General features: G+C 40.7%; 1 protein-coding gene across 1 annotated transcript in view; it reads right to left on the minus strand.

Annotated features, from left to right (window-relative positions):
- Positions 1 to 22,628, minus strand: part of LOC122560035 (uncharacterized) — a 123,804-nt gene that overhangs the window by 31,587 nt on the left and 69,589 nt on the right. Inside the window, exons 10-11 of the mRNA XM_043710207.2 lie at positions 13,491 to 13,581; positions 10,314 to 10,400 (exon numbers count right to left, since the gene is read on the minus strand). Coding sequence (XP_043566142.2) covers positions 10,314 to 10,400; positions 13,491 to 13,581 — 178 coding nt within the window. The remainder of the gene's footprint in view (positions 1 to 10,313; positions 10,401 to 13,490; positions 13,582 to 22,628) is intronic.

Below are 22,628 nucleotides of genomic sequence, written 5' to 3' on the forward strand. Positions count from 1 at the left end.
CACATGCTCCCAAAGGCCAGGGAGTTCAGAAACAGGGGTCACTAGCTGAGGATCAAGGGTAGGCCATTTAGGACTGAAATGAAGAGAAATTTATTCATCCAGAAAGTGGTGAGCCTGTGTAATTCTCTATCAAAGAAAATGGTTGAGACCAAAATATCAAATATTTTCAAGGAGTTGGATATATTTCTTCGAGTTAAAGAGATCAAAGGCTATGGGGAAGATGCATGAACGAGGTACTAAGTTGGATGAACAGCTATAACATATTGAATGGAAGAGCAGACTCAAAGGGCTGAATGGCCTGTTCTTGCTCCTTTTTCCCATGTTGCTATGGTTCTATGATCCACTCCCCCCGCCGCCCCCCCCCCCCCTCACTCTAGCTAGGCAGAGTAGTGTGGCGACATTCTGCCTGTTTGTTTTCCTTTCTCATTTCTTTTCTTCTTCAGAGCAAGCAAAGCAGAGTTTTATCAGAAAGTCAATAACATACTCCAGGGAGAAAGCTACATTCAACATCTATCATGGGCAGATGCAAGAATTTATAGAATAAGTAGTACTCAGACCAGTAAATGCAATGCTGAGGCTGAATTAGAAATTAACTCATAGACAGGTACCTTCCATTATTTCACATGGAATGGGCACAACACGTAACACATCAATGACAACACAAATTATGCTGTGATTTATTTTAAGTACTCAGAGTTAAGAACTTGTGCTTGTCAAATAAAGCTAATACACATTTGTTGACAACTGTCTGCTGCATCCAAGGAGCAGCATGAAGCATCAAACTACTGATGCAGAATATGTTCAGAAACTTCAGTTACCTTTCTCCATAGCAACCACAGTGATACTACCTGGAATCAAATTGCATCTATTGAACATGTCAGCCTCTAGTACAGCGCATTGGGGAGAGGTTAAATATGAAATTCACAACTTAAACAACCTTTTTAATCCTCTCTTCATCATCGTAATTTGCAGATAACCTGCAGAAATTATACCAGACTATGTTTCTGGATGCTTATTACAAATACATATGTCAGGCTATGATTGGTATCTCACTCACGAGTCATTCAACTCTAAAGAATGCACTTATACACAAAGAAGGCAGGGAGGCAGATGGGACTAGTTTAGCAGTGGATTCACTGAAGTCTCACAAATGAAGGAAGGGTATAAATGGCTTTTCCACAGCCGAAGAATTTAACTCTTCATTTCCCTGATAAAACAGAATTGCGGTGGAAGAGAATACAATTTAAAAGATGCAGACAATTCACTGCTCATTTATTGCCACAGATTGTTGTTTAATGTTATAAGTCTGAAAGATGTCAAATAACTCTACCACCATACATCTTACTACATTGAGTATTCTTGTAAAAATTGTATATTGGATTTTATTTGTTCATGTGGCACACAATCAAGCCAACTTGCTTATTTAGCACATCACGTGATTATTGTGGTTAGATTTTAAATAATACAACTGGTGAGTTCTCAGTTTTAGCATAAATAACTGATGGGAGATGATGGGCTGCACACAAAGGAAATTCCCTGCCTCAGAAACCTGGAAATAGTCTCTGGTAGTTAAGCCTATTTTGGTTTAAATACTTAGACATTCTCCACTAATTTCAACAGGACAATTGAGTAAACTGTTTTCCTTTCCTCATGGATTGGTTTCCTTGAAAACACAGGCACAAATGTTTGACCAAATGGAACCTGGGAGCAGATTTCAGAACATTCCTGGGCTGCATACTCTGGTTGACTCGCATCTTCTGAGAAAGACTCAGGGAGAGAGAGATAAATTCACAGGTATCCATCTAAGTGTATTCTTAGCTTTGGGCATCACTGGCAGGGTCATCCTTTACAGTCCATCTCTAGGTGTCTTTAAGTACATGGTGGTAGAACATTTCCTTGAATAACATCTTGCATTTACATAGTACCGTCAATATGAAATTGGCAGGTGCTTCATGAGAATGGAGGTCAAGTAAAGTGTAATCACTGCAGTTCACACAGAATCATAGATACCTACAGTGCAGAAAGAGGCCATTCAGCCCATCAAGTCTGCACCAACCCTCTGAAATGCATTGTGCCCATTCACTGAGCCTGCACATCTTTGGACTGTGGGAGGAAACCAGAGCACCCAGAGGAAACCTGTACAGACATGGGGAGAATGTACAAACTTCACACAGACAGTCACCTAAGGCTGGAATCAAACTCAGGTCCCTGGTGCTGTGAGGTGACAGTGCTAACTACTCTGCCACTGCGCTGCCCAAGGGGTAGGCAGGAGGCATATGTTGAAAGTATTCCCAAAGATCAAAGTGTCAGGATTTTAGCCCACTGATGGAGAAGGGATAGTGACATACATCTTTGTTAAATAGGGGAGAGACTTGGAGAAGGTGTCCTTATGTCCCTGTTTTCTTTGATCCTCTGGTTGGATAAGGTTGTAAATTTGAGACTACTGTCAAAGAAATCTTGATGAGTTGCTGCAGGATACCCTGCAGTTAATATCCTCTTCTGACATAATGCAACAATGGTGGAGTGTATGAATATTTAATCTGGCTTATACTGCAGTACCTATGATCTTCTTTCTGCATTACATCTGTTAGATGCCTGCCTAAATAGTAATCAAGTTGATAAAAGAATCACCAATAATGACATCCAGTGGGTGGATTGCTAGCAATTTATTGGCATCAGGCAACTATTTTTTATGGCTTCTAGCTACCTATACCTTTAAAATGCTGAACAAAGAATATCCTCCTAACTTCCCCTGATGTACAAGTGGAGGCATGTGGAGTAAGTCTCAAACCACAGACAGATGGGAGAGCAGAAAGCTAATCCCAGCACACATTCAACAACAGTGAAAACACAATCGAAAATCTGGGTCATGCTTTGACCAAAGCATCATCACAATATATCATTTCTGGCAATAGGATCTGTCAGCTGTGATGGAAACTGTGACCTAATTTTAAAATGGTTCCATATTTGTGTTTTTCATTTTCTCCTTCAAAAACTTTTAACAGCATGAACTCTTTTTGTTTTACGTCAAACATCAATATTGCTGCAGCTGTATTTACTATCTTCTGATGTCTAGTCTAACCGTTACAAAGCAAGTTGCTTTGTCCCACAATTAAATGAGGCTTTACAACAGTTTAGGTTTGGATATGAGAATGACAATGAGGCTAATAGTACTCATGATTATAAAGAAGTAGAGCAGACAGCAATTTCTGACATTCATACACATACCATTAAACATGAAAATCAGGCAGTTATGTGAAATTTGACGTGCTGATCCCAAAGCATCCTGGCACTGATATCTCAGAGTAATGTTCACATTAATACAGATGTGGGATTCTGTGGTATATCCCTCACAGATATCTTATGAGTATACCAGAAAAAGCTAGGCCTTAATCATTCAAGTGTAAGTGATTTTATTTTAAAAGCATAGTGGAACTTAACTTCTGCCAAACAGGGTCACTGGTAATGCAAATTGACTTTTCACCTATGAGATTCCCTTATTTCAGATCTCAATTATTGTTACTTTCTTTAAAAATGTCCATTAATTCCATCATTCTTAAAATTCTCTCTTAATTCCATGATTCTTAGTTCTCTCTTAATTTTGCTCTCTGCACATGATTGTACATTTAACTAAATTTTAAACAAACTTTCTGGTCTAACAGTCCACGTTTTAGTAAGGATTTGAAAATGTAGTTAATTAAGAAGACAGGACAATCCTGATGACACATGTACTGAATCCCCTGGGCACCACATTTTCTTACATGACATAGGATTTAGGATAAACAGCACTGAGTACTACTGCAGAAACGGACATCTGTGGAGATAGAAATGGAGTTAACATTTCAAGCCCTCCAAAGAATTATACATTGAAAATGTTGGAAAAATTCAGCAGGTCAGAGTTTGTTTCAGACTTCTAGTATCCGCAGTAACTGCTTTTTATCACAGAACTAAACCATTTGGTCCAACCAGTTCATACCAGTAGTTAACTCCAGATTAACCTCCTCACATCTTTTCTCAACTAAATCTACCATTTATTCTCCCTCAAATGCTTGTCTATCATACCCTAAAATGCATCTATTCACATCAAATCACTCTCTGTGGTAACAAGTTCCACATTCTGACTATTCTGAATTTCCCAATGAAAGTGTTGGCAACTATCTTATGGTGATGATCTCTTGTTAATCTCTTCCCCACAACAGGAGACATTCTCTCCACATTCACTTTATCAACATATTCCACGATTTTAAATAATTCTATTTGGTCACCCTTTAACCTTCTTTTAATAAAAAGAAAAGATCCAAATTGTCAATTTCTTCCTGATACACATGCATATGAAGTTCTGGTATCAAACTTATAAACCTTTTCTACAGTACTTCAGTACCTTTGTATCCTGAACTTAATGCTGTACCAAAAGTCGAGTGTGTGGTGCTAGAACAGCAAAGGTCAGGCAGCATCTGAGGAACAGGAGAACCGACATTTTGGGCATAAGCTCTTCATTCCTGATGCTGCCTGACCAGCTGTGCTTTTCCAGCACCACACTCTCGACTCCAGCATTTGCAGTGTTCACTTTCTCTTAGCTGTACTCAAAAGTGCTGTGTAACCAAGATTCAATGCAGAATCCACATAACTTCCTAATATCCAATTCTACATTGCTCTAAATACTATAAACCATGCAGTAAAATGCCACAAAGTCAGCAAATGCAATAGTGCTTGCTCATCACTGGCTGTAAAATATGGACTGTTAAATTTGCAATTACAATCTGGACCATGTGATGAAAATAAATCCTTAAGGGGTTGTTGTATCACAGAAGTCCAATGACACCTACTAGTAACAGGACTATCTAAGACACAATCCTACACTGCCTACATTGTTAATCCCCACTGTTTTATAATCTTAAAATTTACAAGCAAATTATTGATTATATTAGAGGCAGGTGCACATGCCAGTAGTGGCTTCAAAAATGGACACCAATTCAGAGGCTGGGTTGGATTTCAATACAACTCACTGCTGCTCTGCAGGAGACAATTGCAATTTACTGTGAACGAGGATCACTGGCCTCAAAAGACTTTCATGTGCTACCCTGGCATTGATGGCCTTTAAATTCGTATGAGACAAAAAACTGCAGATGTTGGAATCCAAGGAAGACAAGCAGGATGCCGGAAGAACACAGCAAGCCAGACAGTATCAGGAGGTGGACTTCTTCAGGACTGGGGGTGGGTGTAAGGTGAGCTGCAGATAAAGGGGGTGGGGGGTGCAGGGTGGTGAGGTGGGAATAGGTTAAAACTTGTAGAGAGTACGACCTAGTTGGTTGATGGAAGGGATGGTGGTTGGGAGGAGTGGAAGGGAGGGGGGGTGGGGTGCTAGGAAGGGAAGGAAGGTTATTTAAAGTTGGAGAACTCAATGTTGAGTCCTCTGGGCTATACGCTGCCCAGGTGGACAATGAGGTGTTATTCCTCCCAATTTGTGGTTGGATTCATTGTGGCAATGGAGGAGACCAAGCATGGTCATGTCGGAAAGGGAGTGGGAAGGGGAATTAAAATGGGCAATGACTGGGAGGTCAGGTCCTTTAGCTTATTTCGGTCTCCCCAATGTAGAGGAGACCACATTGGAAGTACAAGATATAGTAAACTAGGCTTCTCTTCCAACCTAGTTTACTGTAACCCGTGCTCCCAATGTGGTCTTCTCTACATCGGGGAGACCAAATGTAAACTCAGGGCATGTTTCGCTGAGCATCTCAGCCGGGCCCACAAGGGACTGACCTGACTTCCCAGTCACTACCCATTTTAATTCCCCTTCCCTTTCCGACATGACCATCCTTGGCCTCCTCCATTGCCACAACAAACCAAACTGCAAATTGGAGGAACAACACCTCATCTTCCACCTGGTCAGCCTACAGCCCGAAGGACTCAACATTGAGTTCGCCAATTTCAAATAACCTTCCTTCCCTTCCCCTGACTCCCTTCACAGCCCTTTTCCAGCCCCCCCCACCTTCCATTCCTCTCAGCCACCTACCAGATTCATCTCTCCCATTGACCAACCAGGTCATACCCTCTACATGTTTTTGGATAACTGGGGTTCTTTCTGGGGACGGTGGGACCTCTATAAACAGGATGGTCTACACCTGAACCTGAGGGGCACCAGTATCCTTGGGGGGAGGTTTGCTAGTGCTCTTGGGGGGGGTTTAAACTAACTCTGCAGGGGCATGGGAACCCAGATTGTAGCTTCAGGGTGCAGGGCCTGGAGTGTAGGGAGGTTAGGAACATGGCATCAATTTCCAAGGAGGGTGTCTGTAAACAGGAAAGTGGCTTGAAGTGTGTATACTTCAATGCAAGAAGTATACGAAATAAGGTAGGTGAACTTGCAGCGTGGGTTGGTACCTGGGACTTCGATGTTGTGGCTATTACGGAGACATGGCTAGAACAGGGACAGGATTGGCTGTTGCAGGTTCCAGGATTTAAATGTTTTAGTAGGGTCAGAGGTGGGGGTAAAAGAGGGGGAGGTGTGGCATTGCTTGTCAAAGATAGTATTACAGTGGTGGAAAGGACGATGGATGAGGACTTGCCATCTGAGGTAGTTTGGGCTGAGGTTCGGAATAGGAAAGGTGAGGTCACCCTGTTAGGAGTCTTTTACAGGCCTCCCAATAGTCCTAGAAACATAGAAGAAAGGATAGGGAAGGTGATTCAGGAGATGAGTGACAGTAATAGGGTGGTGGTTATGGGGGACTTTAACTTTCCTGATATTGATTGGGAAAGCTATAGCTCAAGTTCGTTAGATGGGTCAGTGTTTGTTCAATGTGTGCAGGAGAGTTTCCTGACACAATATGTAGACAGGCCAACAAGAGGTGAGGCCATACTGGATTTGGTTCTGGGTAACGAACCAGGCCAGGTGTTAGAATTAGAGGTAGGTGAGCACTTTGGGGATAGTGACCATAATTCGGTGATTTTTACTCTCGTGATGGAGAGGGATAAGTGTGTACTACAGGGCAAGAGTTATAGCTGGGGTCAGGGAAATTATGATGCGGTGAGGCATGACTTAGGATGTGTGGCTTGGAAAAGTAGACTCCAAGGCAAGAGTGTAAATGATATGTGGAGCTTGTTCAAGGAGCAACTATTGAGTGTCCTTGATAATTATGTACCTGTCAGGCAGGGAGGAAAGGGTCGTGCGAGGGAGCCGTGGTTTAATAAGGAATTGGAATCCCTTGTTAAATGGAAGAGGGCGGCCTATCTCAAGATGAGACGTGAAGGTTCAATTGGGGCGATTGAGAGTTATAGGGTAGCCAGGAAGGACCTGAAGAGAGAGCTAAGAGCAGCAAGGAGGGGACATGAAAGGTCCTTAGTCGGTAGGATTAGGGAAAACCCTAAGGCTTTCTATAGGTATGTTAGGAATAAAAGAATGACTAGGGTAGGAATAGGTCCAGTCAAGGATAGTAGTGGGAAGTTGCGTGTGGAGGCGGAAGAGATTGGGGAGACACTGAATGAATACTTTTATTCAGTATTTACTCAGGAACAGGGCATTGTCGTCGATGTGAATACTGAGTCACAAATAAGTAGAATGGATGGCTTTGAGGTATGTAGAGAAGAGGTGTTGGAAATCCTGGAAAAGGTGAAAATAGATAAGTCCCCTGGGCCTGATGGCATTTATCCTAGGATTCTCTGGGAAGCAAGGGAGGAGATTGCAGAGCCATTGGCCTTGATTTTTATGTCCTCTTTGTCTACAGGAGTAGTGCCAGAAGACTGGAGGATAGCAAATGTGGTTCCCTTGTTCAAAAAGGGGAGTAGGGATAACCCTAGTAACTATAGGCCGGTGAGTCTCACTTCTGTTGTGGGCAAAGTCTTAGAGAGAATTGTAAGGGATAGGATTTATGCACATCTGGATAGGAATAATGTGATCAAGGATAGTCAGCATGGTTTTGTGAAGGGCAGGTCGTGCCTCACAAACCTTATTGAATTCTTTGAAAAGGTGACGAAGGAGGTTGATGAGGGGAAAGCGGTAGATGTGGTATATATGGATTTTAGTAAGGCGTTTGATAAGGTTCCCCATGGTAGGCTACTGCAGAAAATACGGAGATATGGCATTGAGGGTGAGTTGGAGGTTTGGATTAGGAATTGGCTGGATGGAAGAAGACAGAGGGTAGTAGTTGATGGCAAAGTTTCTTCATGGAGTGCCGTCACTAGCGGTGTTCCGCAAGGATCTGTTTTGGGACCATTGCTGTTTGTCATTTTTATAAATGACCTGGAAGAGGGGTTAGAAGGTTGGGTGAGCAAGTTTGCGGATGATACGAAAGTCGGAGGAGTTGTTGACAGTGAGGAAGGATGTGGCAGGTTACAGCAGGATATAGAGAAGCTGCAGAGCTGGGCAGAAAGGTGGCAAATGGAATTCAATGTAGCTAAGTGTGAGGTGATTCACTTTGGGAAGAATAACAAAAAGATGGGGTACTGGGCTAATGGTCGGATACTTGGTAGTGTGGATGAGCAGAGGGATCTTGGTGTCCATGTACACAGATCTCTGAAAGTTGCCACCCAGGTAAATAGTGCGGTGAGGAAGGCATATGGCGTACTGGCTTTTATTGGTAGAGGAATTGAGTTCCGGAGTCCTGAGGTCATGATGCAGTTGTATAAGACTCTGGTGCGGCCGCATCTGGAATATTGTGTGCAGTTTTGGTCGCCATACTATAGGAAGGATGTGGAGGCACTGGAACGGGTGCAGAGGAGGTTTACCAGGATGTTGCCTGGTATGGAAGGAAGATCGTATGAGGAAAGACTGAGACACTTGGGGCTGTTTTCATTAGAGAAAAGAAGGTTTAGGGGTGACTTGATTGAGGTGTACAAGATGATTAGGGGGTTAGATAGGGTTGACAGTGTGAACCTTTTCCCGCGTATGGAGTCGGGTATTACAAGGGGGCATAGCTTTAAATTAAGGGGGGGTAGATATAGGACTAAAGTTAGGGGTAGGTTCTTCACTCAGCGAGTCGTAAGTTCATGGAATGCCCTGCCAGCAGCAGTGGTGGACTCTCCCTCTTTATGGGCATTTAAGCAGGCATTGGATAGGTATATGGAGGATAGTGGGTTAGTATAGGTTAGGTGGGCTTGGATCGGCGCAACATCGAGGGCCAAAGGGCCTGTACTGCGCTGTATTCTTCTATGTTCTATGTTCTATGTCTTCCCCTATTCTCACCTCACCATCCTGCCCCACCGCTCACACACCCCCAGTCCAGAGGAAGGGTTACCCCCGAAACATTGTCTTCTTCACCTCCTGATGTTGCCTGGCTTGCTGTGCTCTTCCAGCGTCCTCTTTGTCTACTTTATATTTGGGTGGCATTTTATATCTGTGGAATGAATTGCAGCATTCTGGGACTAACTTCAGGCCATCTGTATGCTGAGCAAGCTTGCTGCATGTGGACATACTTCCAGCTGATCATGACAATGACATGTTTGGTGCAATTTGCGGGGTGGCTCAACAACAAAATGGCACAGGTTCAAAGGGTATTCACCAGAAATGACGGAGGTTTGTCCAATGAAGGAATGGAGCTTTTCACAACAACTATGGGCAGTTGGCGGCAATTCCTGTTTTGCCATTTCATAAGATCACAGCTGATCTCATCTCAGCCTCTACTCTAATTTCCTGCCCACTCCCCTAACTCTTTAACCTATTATAAAAAAATTGCCTATCTCTTCCTTTAAATTTTTTCAGTTCCCTGACGTCCATCACACTCTATGATGGATTCAACAGACTCATGATGTTTCTTAAGAGAAGTAATTCCTCCTCATTTCAGTTTTACATCTGCTACCCCTTAGCCTAAAACTTGAGCTTTCATTCTAGACTGCCCCACAAGCAGAAATATCTACTCTGTGTCTATTTTGTCAATCCCCTTTAGTATATTTTATATCTCAATTGGATTTCCTTTCATCCTTCTAAACTCTAGCAAGTATAGACCTAAACTGCTTGACCTCTCCTCATAAGACAAGCCTTCCATCTCTAGAATTAATTTAGTGAAGCTTCTTTGAACTTCCTCCAATCCAATTACGTCCTTTTTCAAGTAGGGGAACAAACTGTACACAGTACTCCAAATGTGCCTTCACCAATCTCTCATATAATTGCAACAAAATGCCCTTGCTTTTATACTCAATTCCTTTAGCAATAAATTCTAAAATCCCTTTTGCCCTCCTTATTACCTGCTGTATCTGCAGACGAACTTTCTCAACTTGAACTTAATTGCATCTGTTAGTTTTATATTTCAACAGTAAAAACTAAGAGGGAATCACTCTACTGAATGTATTTTTTTCTGTTGTTACTATTGTATAACAATATATACCGGCAAAAGGTCATCAATGGTTTCTGGAAATTCACGTATGCTAAGGATTAGATCCAGTCTGTGACTCAGACAGGAAACGTTGCACATCTGTGGAGGAAATATAATATATACAATAATATTAATGATGCAATTTAATGTAATATTTTACAATTTCATTCAGTTAACTAAATACCATTAACAACACATTCCATTACTCCTAATATTATTAAACCCAATCTCGCATTGTAATGAATGGAGTGTAATTTAGTCACGCCATAATAGATTAGTATTTAGGGAGCAAGCCAGCAGCACAGCTTTTGTTTTTAGCGGTTTGATGCTGGCCTTTGAAGTGTCAGCCAATCTCAGCTGGTCTACTACTGGTTCATATGACAAGGTTCATATCACAACCTCTACTCCAGGTTCTTACGAACGACATTAGCATGAAAGTGCATTTGTGTGAAAGCAACAGAAGGTTATGGTCAGGCTTGTCGTGTACTTCAACAAATTCTATTGCTGAGGCTTATACAAGAAGAATCAACACTCTGGTGATGAATCACAAGCTAGCAGACCTCTATGCCTTCAGACATAGTCTGGGGAAAAGAAAATCCTGCAACTGTACTATTATCTACTATTTTGGAAATAATATATACAGTGAAGTCAGGAGCAGTTGGGCTCTGGGAGATTCAGTATACTTTGTTCATTTCAAATGAAGCAATGCATTTGGCTTAAAAGCAAAACCTACGGTGATGTATCTCTTTCCTTTTGCTGAAACACTGAAAGGTTCCAGCTATAAGAGGAGCTCACCTCATCCTTATTGTACCCCTGCAACACTCAAACCTTTTGATTTTAGGTAATTGGACAAGTTTCGTTCAAAGGTCCACACTTTCAGCTAATGTAATCCAGACTGTAACCACTCACACTTTAAAAAACTTTTCACTTCAAGTCACCATTGATTCTTTTATCAATTATATTACATCATTGTTCTCCAGTTTCTGACAAAAGGAACACTGTTTGCCTATCTACTCAGATCAGACACCTCACAATGTTAAACATAATATTCTTTTTTCAAAAGGAGCACCAGCTTTTTTCGTCTCTCTCTAGATAACTGGAGATCCCCATTCCCAGAGTATTTCACATTTTCTCAATTGTTTTCTCATATTTCCTAAAATGTAGTGCCTACAGTTTAACAAAATAACCCAATTAAGGGTGAAATAATCTATATTAGAGGTTTATCTTCTTCCTGTCTTTTTATAACTCTATGCCCCAACTATAAAGTTCAGAATCATAAAAAAGATGGTAACTGTTTTCCCAACCGGCCCTGCCACAATATGGCCTTTTGAGTTATATTGCTACTTCATAAGATCATATTTAATCTTTCACTTCAACTCCATTTTTCCACTTTAACCTCATATCTTTTGATTTTTTTTTTAGTGTACAAAGACCTATCAATCTCCATCCTGAAAATAGTCAACAACTGACCATCCACAGCTTATGGGACAAAACGTTCCAATTAGTCACAATACTCTATAAATGAAAAAAACATCTATCTGATTCCAATCTTAAACCACCTGAGACAATGATCTCCAGCTCTAAAATCTCTAGCTAAGGGAAACTGCCTTCTAGTATCTACCTTGTCAAAGTCCTTTAAAATGTTATACGCTTTAATCAGATTGCTACACATTCTTCTAAACTTGAGAGAATATCGGTCCATTCTATTCAATCACTCATCATAAAGCAACCCTTTCACCTCCTGTTGCTTTCACACTGCTGTACCTGACTTCAGACAATTAAGTGTATCGCAGTAAAGCAATCCAGTAGCTTTCTAGCTGTAGAGAATAGTATCTTAAGTGAGGAACTGATGCTTACTTTATAACATGTCCCCTTTTACCTCTAGCTCATACTGTCAACAATTAAAGTATAACAAAATGAGGCAAAGGTAAAATTGTCCATACAGACTGTACCTTCCAACAATCCTTGAAGAATTACATAGTCAGGGATTCCACAAATGTTACTAATAAATGGAGTAACTACAAGTACAACCAGACAAAATCTAACTATTACCTTTTGACATGCAGTGACATTAGTATTGCTAAATACCCCAGTGTCATCATTGACCAAAAATCAAAGGGACTTGGCATATAAATACTGTGGCCTTAACAGCAGGTCAGAGGCTAAGAATTATGTGACAAGTAACTTACTACCTGACTTCCAAAAGCCTGTCCATAAGTCATAAGTCAAGAATGTGATGGAATAAACCCCATTTGTTACTGCAGCTCCAACAATATTCAAGAAGCTTGGCAATATCTAAAAGAAAGCTGCCCACTTGATTGGCCCCATATTCACAGACAATTGTTCCCTAACCACGGAAACATAATAGCAGCAGTGTGTACCAATTACAAGATGCACTGCAGAAATTCACAAAGCCTCCACTGATAGCACTTTCCAAACACAAAACCACTGCCAACCAAATAGAAAAGAGCAGCAGTCAGGTCAGATCAGATCAGATCTCAGATCAGATAACCTACAGTATGAAAACAGGCCCTTCGGCCCAACTAGTCCACACCGACCCTCCGAACAGTAACCCACCCAGACCCATTTCCCCTCTGACTAATGCACTTAACACTGTGGGCAATTTAGCATGGCCAATTCACCTAACCTGCACATCTTTGGACTGTGGGAGGACACCGGAGTACCCAGAGGAAACCCACGCAGACACTGGGAGAATGTGCAAACTCCACATGGAAACACCATTACCTGCAGGTTCCCATCCAAGTCACTCGCCATCTTGACTTGGAAACATATTACTGTTCCTTCACTGTTACTCAGTCAAAATCTTGGAACTCCCTTCTAACAGTATTGCTGGTACCTACACTTCAATGTGTGCAGCAGTCCAAAGAAGCAGCTCACCATTACTTTCTCATGGGCAATGACAGATGGACATTAAATGTTGGCCCACATCCCATGAATGAATGATAAAAAAAAAACTGAAGCAGTTTTTTTCTGCACCTTTCACTTTCCAAAACTGATATCATCAAACACACAATCTGCACAAGTGATATTCCCACTGTCCTAGGTACACTTGGAACACAGCATTCTAAAAAGCATTTGCATTCTTCTTATAGCCAATGATTATATTTTGACTAGATTTTTTTTTCAGAAATGTAATACATGCAGGGAAGCACAAGTCACATAACCTACCTCCATCATATATTGATCAACAATATGAAGGTCAGCCGGAGATCCTTTATACATTTTATATTTTTCAACATCATCCGGTGTGGGAACATATCTGACAATTAAAATAAAACACAAGCTGTATTTCTGAAATGCAATTAATCAGCCTGCACATGATAAACAAAACCAAGCTGAAAGGAGATATGAAATTGATTAAAAATACATTCTAGAGGACACTCTACTACCTGCACATTAGGTACGTTCCCCATGCAGCAACTCCTTCCATATTCAGAAAATACTCTGAACTCTAAGGCTGCAACTACATCACTGAATTTTGACTGGGTCATTTCTGTTGACACAATGCTATTGTCCACTTGATTGAGAGAATGAAGGATTTTTTTTAACTGAACTATCTACAATATTAACTTCTGCTGAATTAACAAAGCTTCACTATCAAACCTGAACATATCATGGCATTTGTTAGCATCTTGAACTACTTTGCAAACATAAGAAAAGCCTAGCCAGTTAATTGTGAAAAATGAAATAAGGTCATTGCAAACGGTTACCTTTTCTCCCACCTCTGGTCTAGCTGTCTGAGACTACATCATTGAAAAAGCAATTCTGAACTGCATATTCCACAATCAAATAGTGTTCTGCCTTTGGGGAATATACACTGATACATTTATCTATATCATTCTGGGAGTCTTATTGATAGTTAGCTGCCTCTTAACTGTCTCCCAAGCAGTGGAGATGTAATTGTTTGCATTAATGTCAATATTGACTTTAGTTAAAGCTGTTTTGAAGCTGTGAGTAATTGGAAAGGGAAATTGGGTTTAGAGAAGAGCTTCTGGTGTGAGTGTCCCCGATAGCAAATTACATTTGCTTGTATTACTGGCTGCATCCCAGATTTTCACTTTATGTTGAGAAAGCCTAACTTCTGCATTAGAAACAGTATGACAAAACTGAAGAAGTACAATTTCTGTTTGACTTTTGTTCATCACAATCAGTTTATTTGTGTTGTAAAATTGTGAGATTCTTTATCTTCCTTAACAATGCCACTGAAAACATATTGATAACATAAAACATAATGAAGACATTGCAGACAGGTTCTGAGGAATAGTTATGCAACCTGAAAAGTTAACTCTAATTTCTCTCCACAGATGCTGCCAGACTTGCTGAGCTTCACCAGCAACATCTGTCTTTTTTGATACTTCATTTGGAGGGAGAATCGTGTCAGATTATTGCATTCTTGTAAATGAAAGAATAGGGGAGGAGGGAGTGGAACATTTGTAGCTGCTCTAAAAATACGCTCGGACAGTTATTGGGATCCTGCTGATTGCAAAATTATTCCAATTTAAAATTTCAGACTCAGAGAAACAAATAAACAGCAGTCAGACTGGGGATTTCTTGGTCCATTCTGGGTTAGAGCTTTGCATTGCTGTGTTGCATGAGGTTGGAGTTGTGAACCAGAGTTGTGGGGAGGGGCATGCTCAGTAGTTTGCAGTTACTAATTTTGAGTAGGATCAATGAACTTTCTACAGTTTTACTGAGGGCCAGAATGGCAAAATGAGAGCCTTTCTTTGGAAGGATGCTGTTTGCTACTTTCCTGGTTTTCATTTTTATAACAGACAGCAGCCGAGTCGAGTTCCTCTTTCCTGCTGCTGCAGTGAACATGAAATCATCCAGAAGTTCATCTTCAAAGACAATTTCCTCAATATCCACTGCCTCTGAATATGTGCAGTTGGCACATTAGGTAGATCTGCTAGATATGATTTACATCTGATAAGTTGCTGCTCTGATTACCGATAAGCCTAGCTCCAAGTGAGTTATGTTTTATGTCATGAGTATAATATAAATCGTATCCCACGGGCCCTCGTAATGTATTCAATTTATATCACACATTAAAAATTAATTAGGTAGAGAGCCAAAAACGATGGATTTAATGGTACATAGTATTCCTTTGTGGGCTGGAGCTCGACAGTTGGAAGTAGTGTGACTGCTGATTAAGACTTTCATTGGGTGATGCAAGTTCAGAAACATTATGCTTTGATCATTTTCTCCAAATTATGTTGAAAGGAAAAGCAGTAGCAAGAATTCACATGTAAGCTATCCCTGAGAAACATGTATAAATAGGAAGACTTGCTAAAATAAATATGGTAAGTAAATTACTAGACTTTCCTCCATTCACAAGGTTTATTGGAAATTAGATGCTCAGATGTGGTAGAGAAAGTGGCAATTGGTACAAGCTAATTAATTCTACTCTTTCAAGAAACTAGCTAAAAATGCCTTTTTAAAAAAGTTGGAAACTTATACTGTGGTCAAGAATGAGTGCCTAATCTACCACCCCACAGCTACAAAGCTACACTAAAAGATAGGTGTTCCAATGTAATTCCAATATGGCACAAGGGAGGATTACAAGTCCTTGCTCTGTGATTAGAAGACATGGAATATTATTAGCACAGAAACTTTGACATATTTCACCTCTTACACCATTGTGGTGGCAGTACTTAGTTTCATGAAACAGCAATCTGTACTGTGGCAGTTAAAGTATTGTCTATTTTGGCTCACAAACCCCATTCTAGCATGGCAGTCTCTATGACATTTGCTGTAGAGGTAGACAGTGAGCTGAGAAGGTGTATGATTTACTGACCTGGATTTTCTCTAGGTCTCCTTGTTTTCTCTGGAGTGAGTGCTGAGATTGCCTAGATTGAAAGGCATTAGAAGTGCTAATAGTGTAAAGGAATGATGGAGATGTAAAATAGATGTGAATGATAGGTGTAAAATGGAGGAAATGCATCTATTCTGCTGAGAGCAAAGCTGGGGATATAAAATAAGGGATAAAGCTCATGATCTGACATTGTTCAACTCAGTTTTGAGTCCTAGATATGGGAAATTGCCTAAGTGGAAAATGTGGTGTTGTTCCTCCAGCTATCATTGGACTTTATTGGAACACTGTAAACAGGCTCAGGATGGAAGTGGTGGTTGATTGAAATGGCAAACAACAGGAAGGTCTTATTAGAGAATACAGGTATTCTGTGAAACAGCCTGCATTTGGTCTCTCCAGTGTAAAAGCAGCTGTGTGGTGAGCAGCAGAAACAACAGACCAGATGGAAAGATGTATCAGTACAAATGTTGCTTCACCAGGATGGTGCATTGGAGGGAAGATGTGAAACGGCAATTGTGACATCAACTGCGATTGCATTGGAAAGTGCCATGAGGAAATGAGAGGAGTGATGGAGAAGTAGATCAGGGTGTCAGGGAGATAATGAACCCTGGGGAATGATGACAGTGCAGGGAAGAGAAAGAAGTGTTTGGTGGTGGTATCCTGCTGGGATGGCCGAAATGGATGATCATTTAAATGCGGAAACTGGTGTGGTGTAAAGTGTATACAAGGGAAATCCTATTGTTGTTCTGGGAGAGAAAAGGGAAAAAAAAATAAGGGCAGTAGCACAAAAGATTGCAACTGCTGAAAACAGAGCACAGATTCAGCAACATTCTTTAAAGAAATCAACATCTTTCCTCATTCCTGAAGAAGGGCTTATGCCTGAAACGTCGATTCTCCTGTTCCTTGGATGCTGCCTGATCTGCTGCGCTTTTCCAGCAACACATTTTCAGCAGAAATCAACATTTCTCCATTAAGCTGAAAGCCACAACATACAAGGAAAGCAGTAACTTCCTAGATGCCACAATACTAAAACTGGGACAAAGCAACCATCACAAATTAGCAACAGAAGTTTTTTTTTTAACAAAGTAACTGGTTATTCACTTCTACACAAAAAGCTATCACCCTAAATACACCTTCTACAGACTAGTGGGGGCCCAGCTACTATATCTTCATCATACACTCACAAAGGTGGAAGATTTTAATCAGACAATTACAATTCTTGTTACTGCATTTCAGATCTTAATTTCAGATTTTAACTTGAAAATTATCACAGTTTCATTATATTAGCTCCCACTTCATTTTCCTTTGACGATAGTTCCTGAACATATGCAGCCTTAAGCTGGAGATTCCATATTTATTTACAAATAATTAATTCCCTTAGTGATTTCAAGTTTTTCTGGTTCCCAATTAGTTGAATATTAATTTTGCTGACAGGTTTAGAAATGTTCTGTCTAGTTTTTGCCTTTATTTCTCTATGTCCTCAAAACGTTACAGCTCTCCTACATATCCCAGACTCTCATTCCATTGCAGCATCCCCGTCTCTTACAAAAAAAAGTAACAAGAAGAGGTCACTTGACCTTTCAAGCCTGTGCTGACATTCAAGGAGACCATGGCTGACCTGACTTTAACCTCAACTCTACATTCTTGCATATTCCAACAATCTTTCATCTCTTGGTAATCAAGAATCTTTCTAGCCCTGCCTTAAAATTATTTGAAGATTCTGTATCCATTGCATCTTGAGGAAGGGAACTCTAAAAACTCTCAAACCTCTGAGCAAATAAATATTTTCTCATCTCAGCTTTAAACAGGGACCCTCCTTTTTTTAAAAAAACTATGTCCTCTATATCTAGACTTTTCCACAAGAGGGAATATCTGTTCAACATCCATTCTGTCAAGTCCTCTCAGGGTCTTATATGTTTCAACTAAGTCACATTTATTCTAAACTAAAGACTAGCCTGTCTTTTCTTTCCTCAAAACGTCAATCCACTCATTCCAGGTATTAATCTAGTAAACTTTCTCTGAGCTACTTCTAATACATTAACATCCTTCCATAAATACAGTGACCAATACTGTACACAGTACTTCAGATTTGGTCTCCCCAATGCCCTGTATTGCTGAAGCAATTTCTCCCTACTCATTGCAATGAATGATAACTTTCTGTTAGCTTTTCTGGTTACTTGGTACATTTACATACTAACCTTCTAGGTTTCATGAACAAGGACATCTGCGTCTCTCACCTCATCAAATTTTCACCATTTTGATAATATACTTTTTTATTCTTTCTGCAAAAATGAGCAATTGCACACTTTTGGAGATTGTACTCTATTTGCCAGATGTCTGTGACTCACTTATCACTCAACAGAAGAACTTAAAATATCCGAAGGACACGGCAGGGAGTATTTTACCTGGTTAATTGAATTCCGGATAATTGAATGCCAGATCACATTGTTTAGCCGAGCATCGGACCTTGCGATCTTGCCGGATAATCCGATATTCGGATAATTGAATGCCAGTTAATTGAGGTTCCTCTGTATAGGCTGCTTATGTCATCCTTACAACTCACTTTTCCATCTATCTTTGTGTCATTCACAAATTTAAATTACCATATCTTTGATCCCTTTATCCAAATCATTGATGTAAATTGTAAAACAAATGGAGGCCCCAGCACCAACCATTATGGCACACCACTCAAGATAACCTACCAGCCTGAAAATAACCCACCTATTCCTACTCCCTGCTTCCTATTAGCCAGACAATGTGTGACCCTCTTCACAATGAGTTTTTATTTTCTGTAGTAACCTTTGAGGTGTCACCTTATTAAATATCTTCTGCAAGTTACATGATACATCCACTGGTTGCCTCTTACCTACAGTACCAGGTGTTTCTTCAGCAAACTTCAATAAATTACTTAAACATGATTTTCCTTCGACAAACCACATTGGTTTTGCCTAATTAGCTTCAACTTATCCAAGTGCCCTGTTTAATCATAGCTTCTAACATTTTACCTATGACAACTGTTTAGCTAACTGAACTGTATTTTCCTGCTTTCTGCCTCTTTCCCTTTTTCCCATTAGGTATTTTCCAATCTAAAATGACTTTCCCTGAATCTAATGAGATTTGGAAAATCAAAACCCGATATATCAACTATTTCACCAGTTACTTCTTTTAAGACCCCAGGATGTAATCCATCAGGACCTGTTCCAATATTCACAGCCATCTACCTTGCCTCCCAGTCTTTCGCCCTCAGGTGTAAAAAAGCTGCAACCTAACCCTCTCCCCATCCTCCTTTTAGGTTCCCTGTTTGATTCAAGCTCCTTGGTAGCTTCACAGCCTCCAACTATTTCCTTTGCATACTCCTGCAATGCCATCACCCTTGGAGTCTGTCTTTTCATCTCTGTCTTTTCATCTCTCCCGTTCCACCTGGCCTGTTCCTCAGCCATCCCCAGCACCCCTCCCATCCATCAAACCCTCCCTCCTTCCACCTACCATCTCCACTTTCCCATCACTGCTTAACAATACTTTTCCTAACCCAGTATGCACTCACCTCTCTCAGGCTCTGTCTACAAGGTGCTTCAGTCACTCATGGCTATCCAGAGTTTGCTCACATTATCTAGCTCTGCACTACTATCATTGAGCCATTTTAAATACTGTGGATGTTTTAAAAATCAAGTGAAATGGCCCAATTAGCAGTTTCCAAAGAGTGAAAAGATCATTACATCTATGTTTTTGTAATGCACTCTTTTTTTTTGTCACTGATGGATTTTCAATTTTCACAGCTCAAATATTGGAATTCATTAAGTATTGGATTTGTTAACAACTGGAAGGTCAAGCTTTACACCATTTAAAAAAAAACTGACAGCAACCCCACTGTACTGAGGAATTCAAGGGAATAAATATTAGCCAATAAATATGGAGCTCCTCATACCTCCCCAAAAACACCACAGTGCATTCATCGGTTTTGTAGCTCAAAGATGTGTAGACAGAAATAACCTCATAGTGCCTTTATTGTGATAAAGCATCCCAAGGTGCTTTACAGGAGCATGATAAATCAAAGCACAGCACTGAACCACATAAGGATATATGAGGTCAGATTATTCAGATTTAAAGAGTTTCTCAAAGGAGTGAAATGTGATTCAGAGGCAGAGACAATTATTTTTAAATTCATTTGTGGGATGGAGGTATTGCTGGCTGGGCTAGCAACTTATTGCCCATCCCTAGTTGCCCTTGAGAAGGTGGTCGTGAGCTGCTTCTTGAACAGCTGCATTCCTCCTGTTACAGGATTTTGACAGTGAAGGAGCAATGATATATTTCCAAGTCAGGATGGTGAGTATCTTGGAGAGGAACGTACAGGTGGTGGTGTTCACATATATCTGCTGTCCTCGTCCTTCTAGATGGACAAAAGTGATCATGGGTTTGGAAGGTGCTCTCTGAGGATCTTTGTGACCTTTGGCACTACATTTACAACCATCACTCCATCCATCACTGATGCTCAGTAATAGTATGTACCATCCAGAAGATTCACTGCAGAAATTCACCAAAGATGCTCGACAATACCCTTCTAACCCATAACCACTTCCATCTCGAAGGATAAGGCAACAGATACATGGGAACATCACTGTCTCCAACTTCCCTTATGAGCCACTCACCATCCTGATTTGCAACTCTACCACTGTTCCATCACTGTTGCTGGGTCAAAACCCAGGAATTCCCTCCCTAATGGCATTGTGGGTGAACCTACAGCACATGGACTGAGTGGTTCAAGAAGGCAGCTCACCACCATTTTCTCCAGGGCAAACATAGACAGTCAATAAATGCTGGCTTAGCCAAAAAAAACCCATGCCCTGCAAGTGAACAAAAATAACTGTTTGCCGTATGCTTTCAAGTGAGTTTTTCTTAGGCTTAAAAGGAGTGGAAATGAGGGCTATGCAAGGGGAAGAACAAATGGTTTTTCAGAGGATTAGGATATGACAAGCTGAAGCTAATAGCATCAGTGGGTAAAACAGTAGCTGCATAAATGAACAAAGTCAAAGGCTAAACAGTGAGACATTGAAAGTGCAGTTATAAGTGAATTGAGGAATGGTTTTTACCAAGGATGGATACAAGTGGAGTTGGGGAATGGAAGCTGTTTGTAGGTTTTGACTGATACAAGAAAGTGATCAGAAATGGCCCTATCTGTGCTTAAAACTTTGGGAGACATTAGGCCACTTGAGAGGGCAAAGTCAAGGGGATAGCTGAGGATATGTGTTGAGGAGTTTATATGGATAAAGAGATTTAAGGGGAGGAAAGAAGGCAGTGAACTCAGAGGAGAGAATATGATGAGTTGAGATAGAGGTTGAAATCACGGAGGATGAAAAATTGTTTAGTGCAGCTGGGAGAGGAACAGTAAAAGTATCACAGGGGTAATTTTTTTTGCACCTAGGAGATTAGTATAGGTTGAGGGTAGAAAAAGATTAGATGATCAAAGGAGGAGAAAGTGCAGAAAGAGTATGGAGTCAGGCCAAGGTATTATCCAGTGATAAGCTTGAAGGGGCAAGGGGAACATGGAAACATGCAGACATGCAGGGAGGTTTCATTAAGGGGGCAAATGCCTTCCCCCTCAGCCAGATTTCTAACAAGGAAATGCAATCACCTGCAATGAGTAAATGGGTGGCAAAGGCTTTGCTCACAAATGAACTGACATTCTAGGGAGATGTAGAAGGATGATGAGAGCTGGCATGACAGAACTGAGTTAGACCCAGAGAAAATTGGCAAGGTTAGCTGTCAGTGATTGCATTGTTTGGCAAAGTCAATGTAACATGGAATGATATGTGACATGGGATGCTATATGACTAAGGATGGGGCAATTTGGGTTGCAGCTTGAAATTAGCCAGTGCTGAGTGTCTTCATATGCCTATGAAAGAAAAAATGCAAACTCTGCTTACTGGGGGCTAAGCCTGGAGGAGGTAACGAGAGAACATTAAAGGTTGAAGAATACTGCAAGGTCAGGATAGTGAATTGGAAGGGTACAGTACCTGAAAGAGAAGTGAAAGGATGCATGACAATTAAATTTAAAAAAAAGAAAGAGTCTAAGCGAGGTAAAACTAAAATAATTTATTGGAAAAAGCATAGGTGGAAATAAATTGACAGGTGAGGTTCCGGAATGACTTCCAAAGTGTACACACAGATAGATACGGGAGCGCACAAATTACAGAGATCTAGAGACAAAGAAATTAACATACAGAAAGATGTGATTGCCCTATCGACTCTTCATTTACTTAGTGATATTAGGAAGGAATCTAGAGTTAAAATCAGAGATCCTGAAGAGGAATAAGAACATTTTAGGAGAGGCAGAATAGTAGCAACAAGCTGGCATGTGAATTGAGAGAAAGGTGATGTGAGTAAAGTCCAGAGGTTTCTTAAGGTAGCTGCTGGTGAGGCAGCTGGGAGAGCAAGAGCCTCACTGGATTGAGCATCATGACTGAGTACAGAAGCCTGAAATTGGGTTTGGGTAACCAGAT

This window comes from Chiloscyllium plagiosum, unplaced genomic scaffold, assembly GCF_037043375.1.
Source record: "Chiloscyllium plagiosum isolate Xiang-an unplaced genomic scaffold, Cpla_swu_hap1 HiC_scaffold_15, whole genome shotgun sequence".
Taxonomy (NCBI): domain Eukaryota; kingdom Metazoa; phylum Chordata; class Chondrichthyes; order Orectolobiformes; family Hemiscylliidae; genus Chiloscyllium; species Chiloscyllium plagiosum.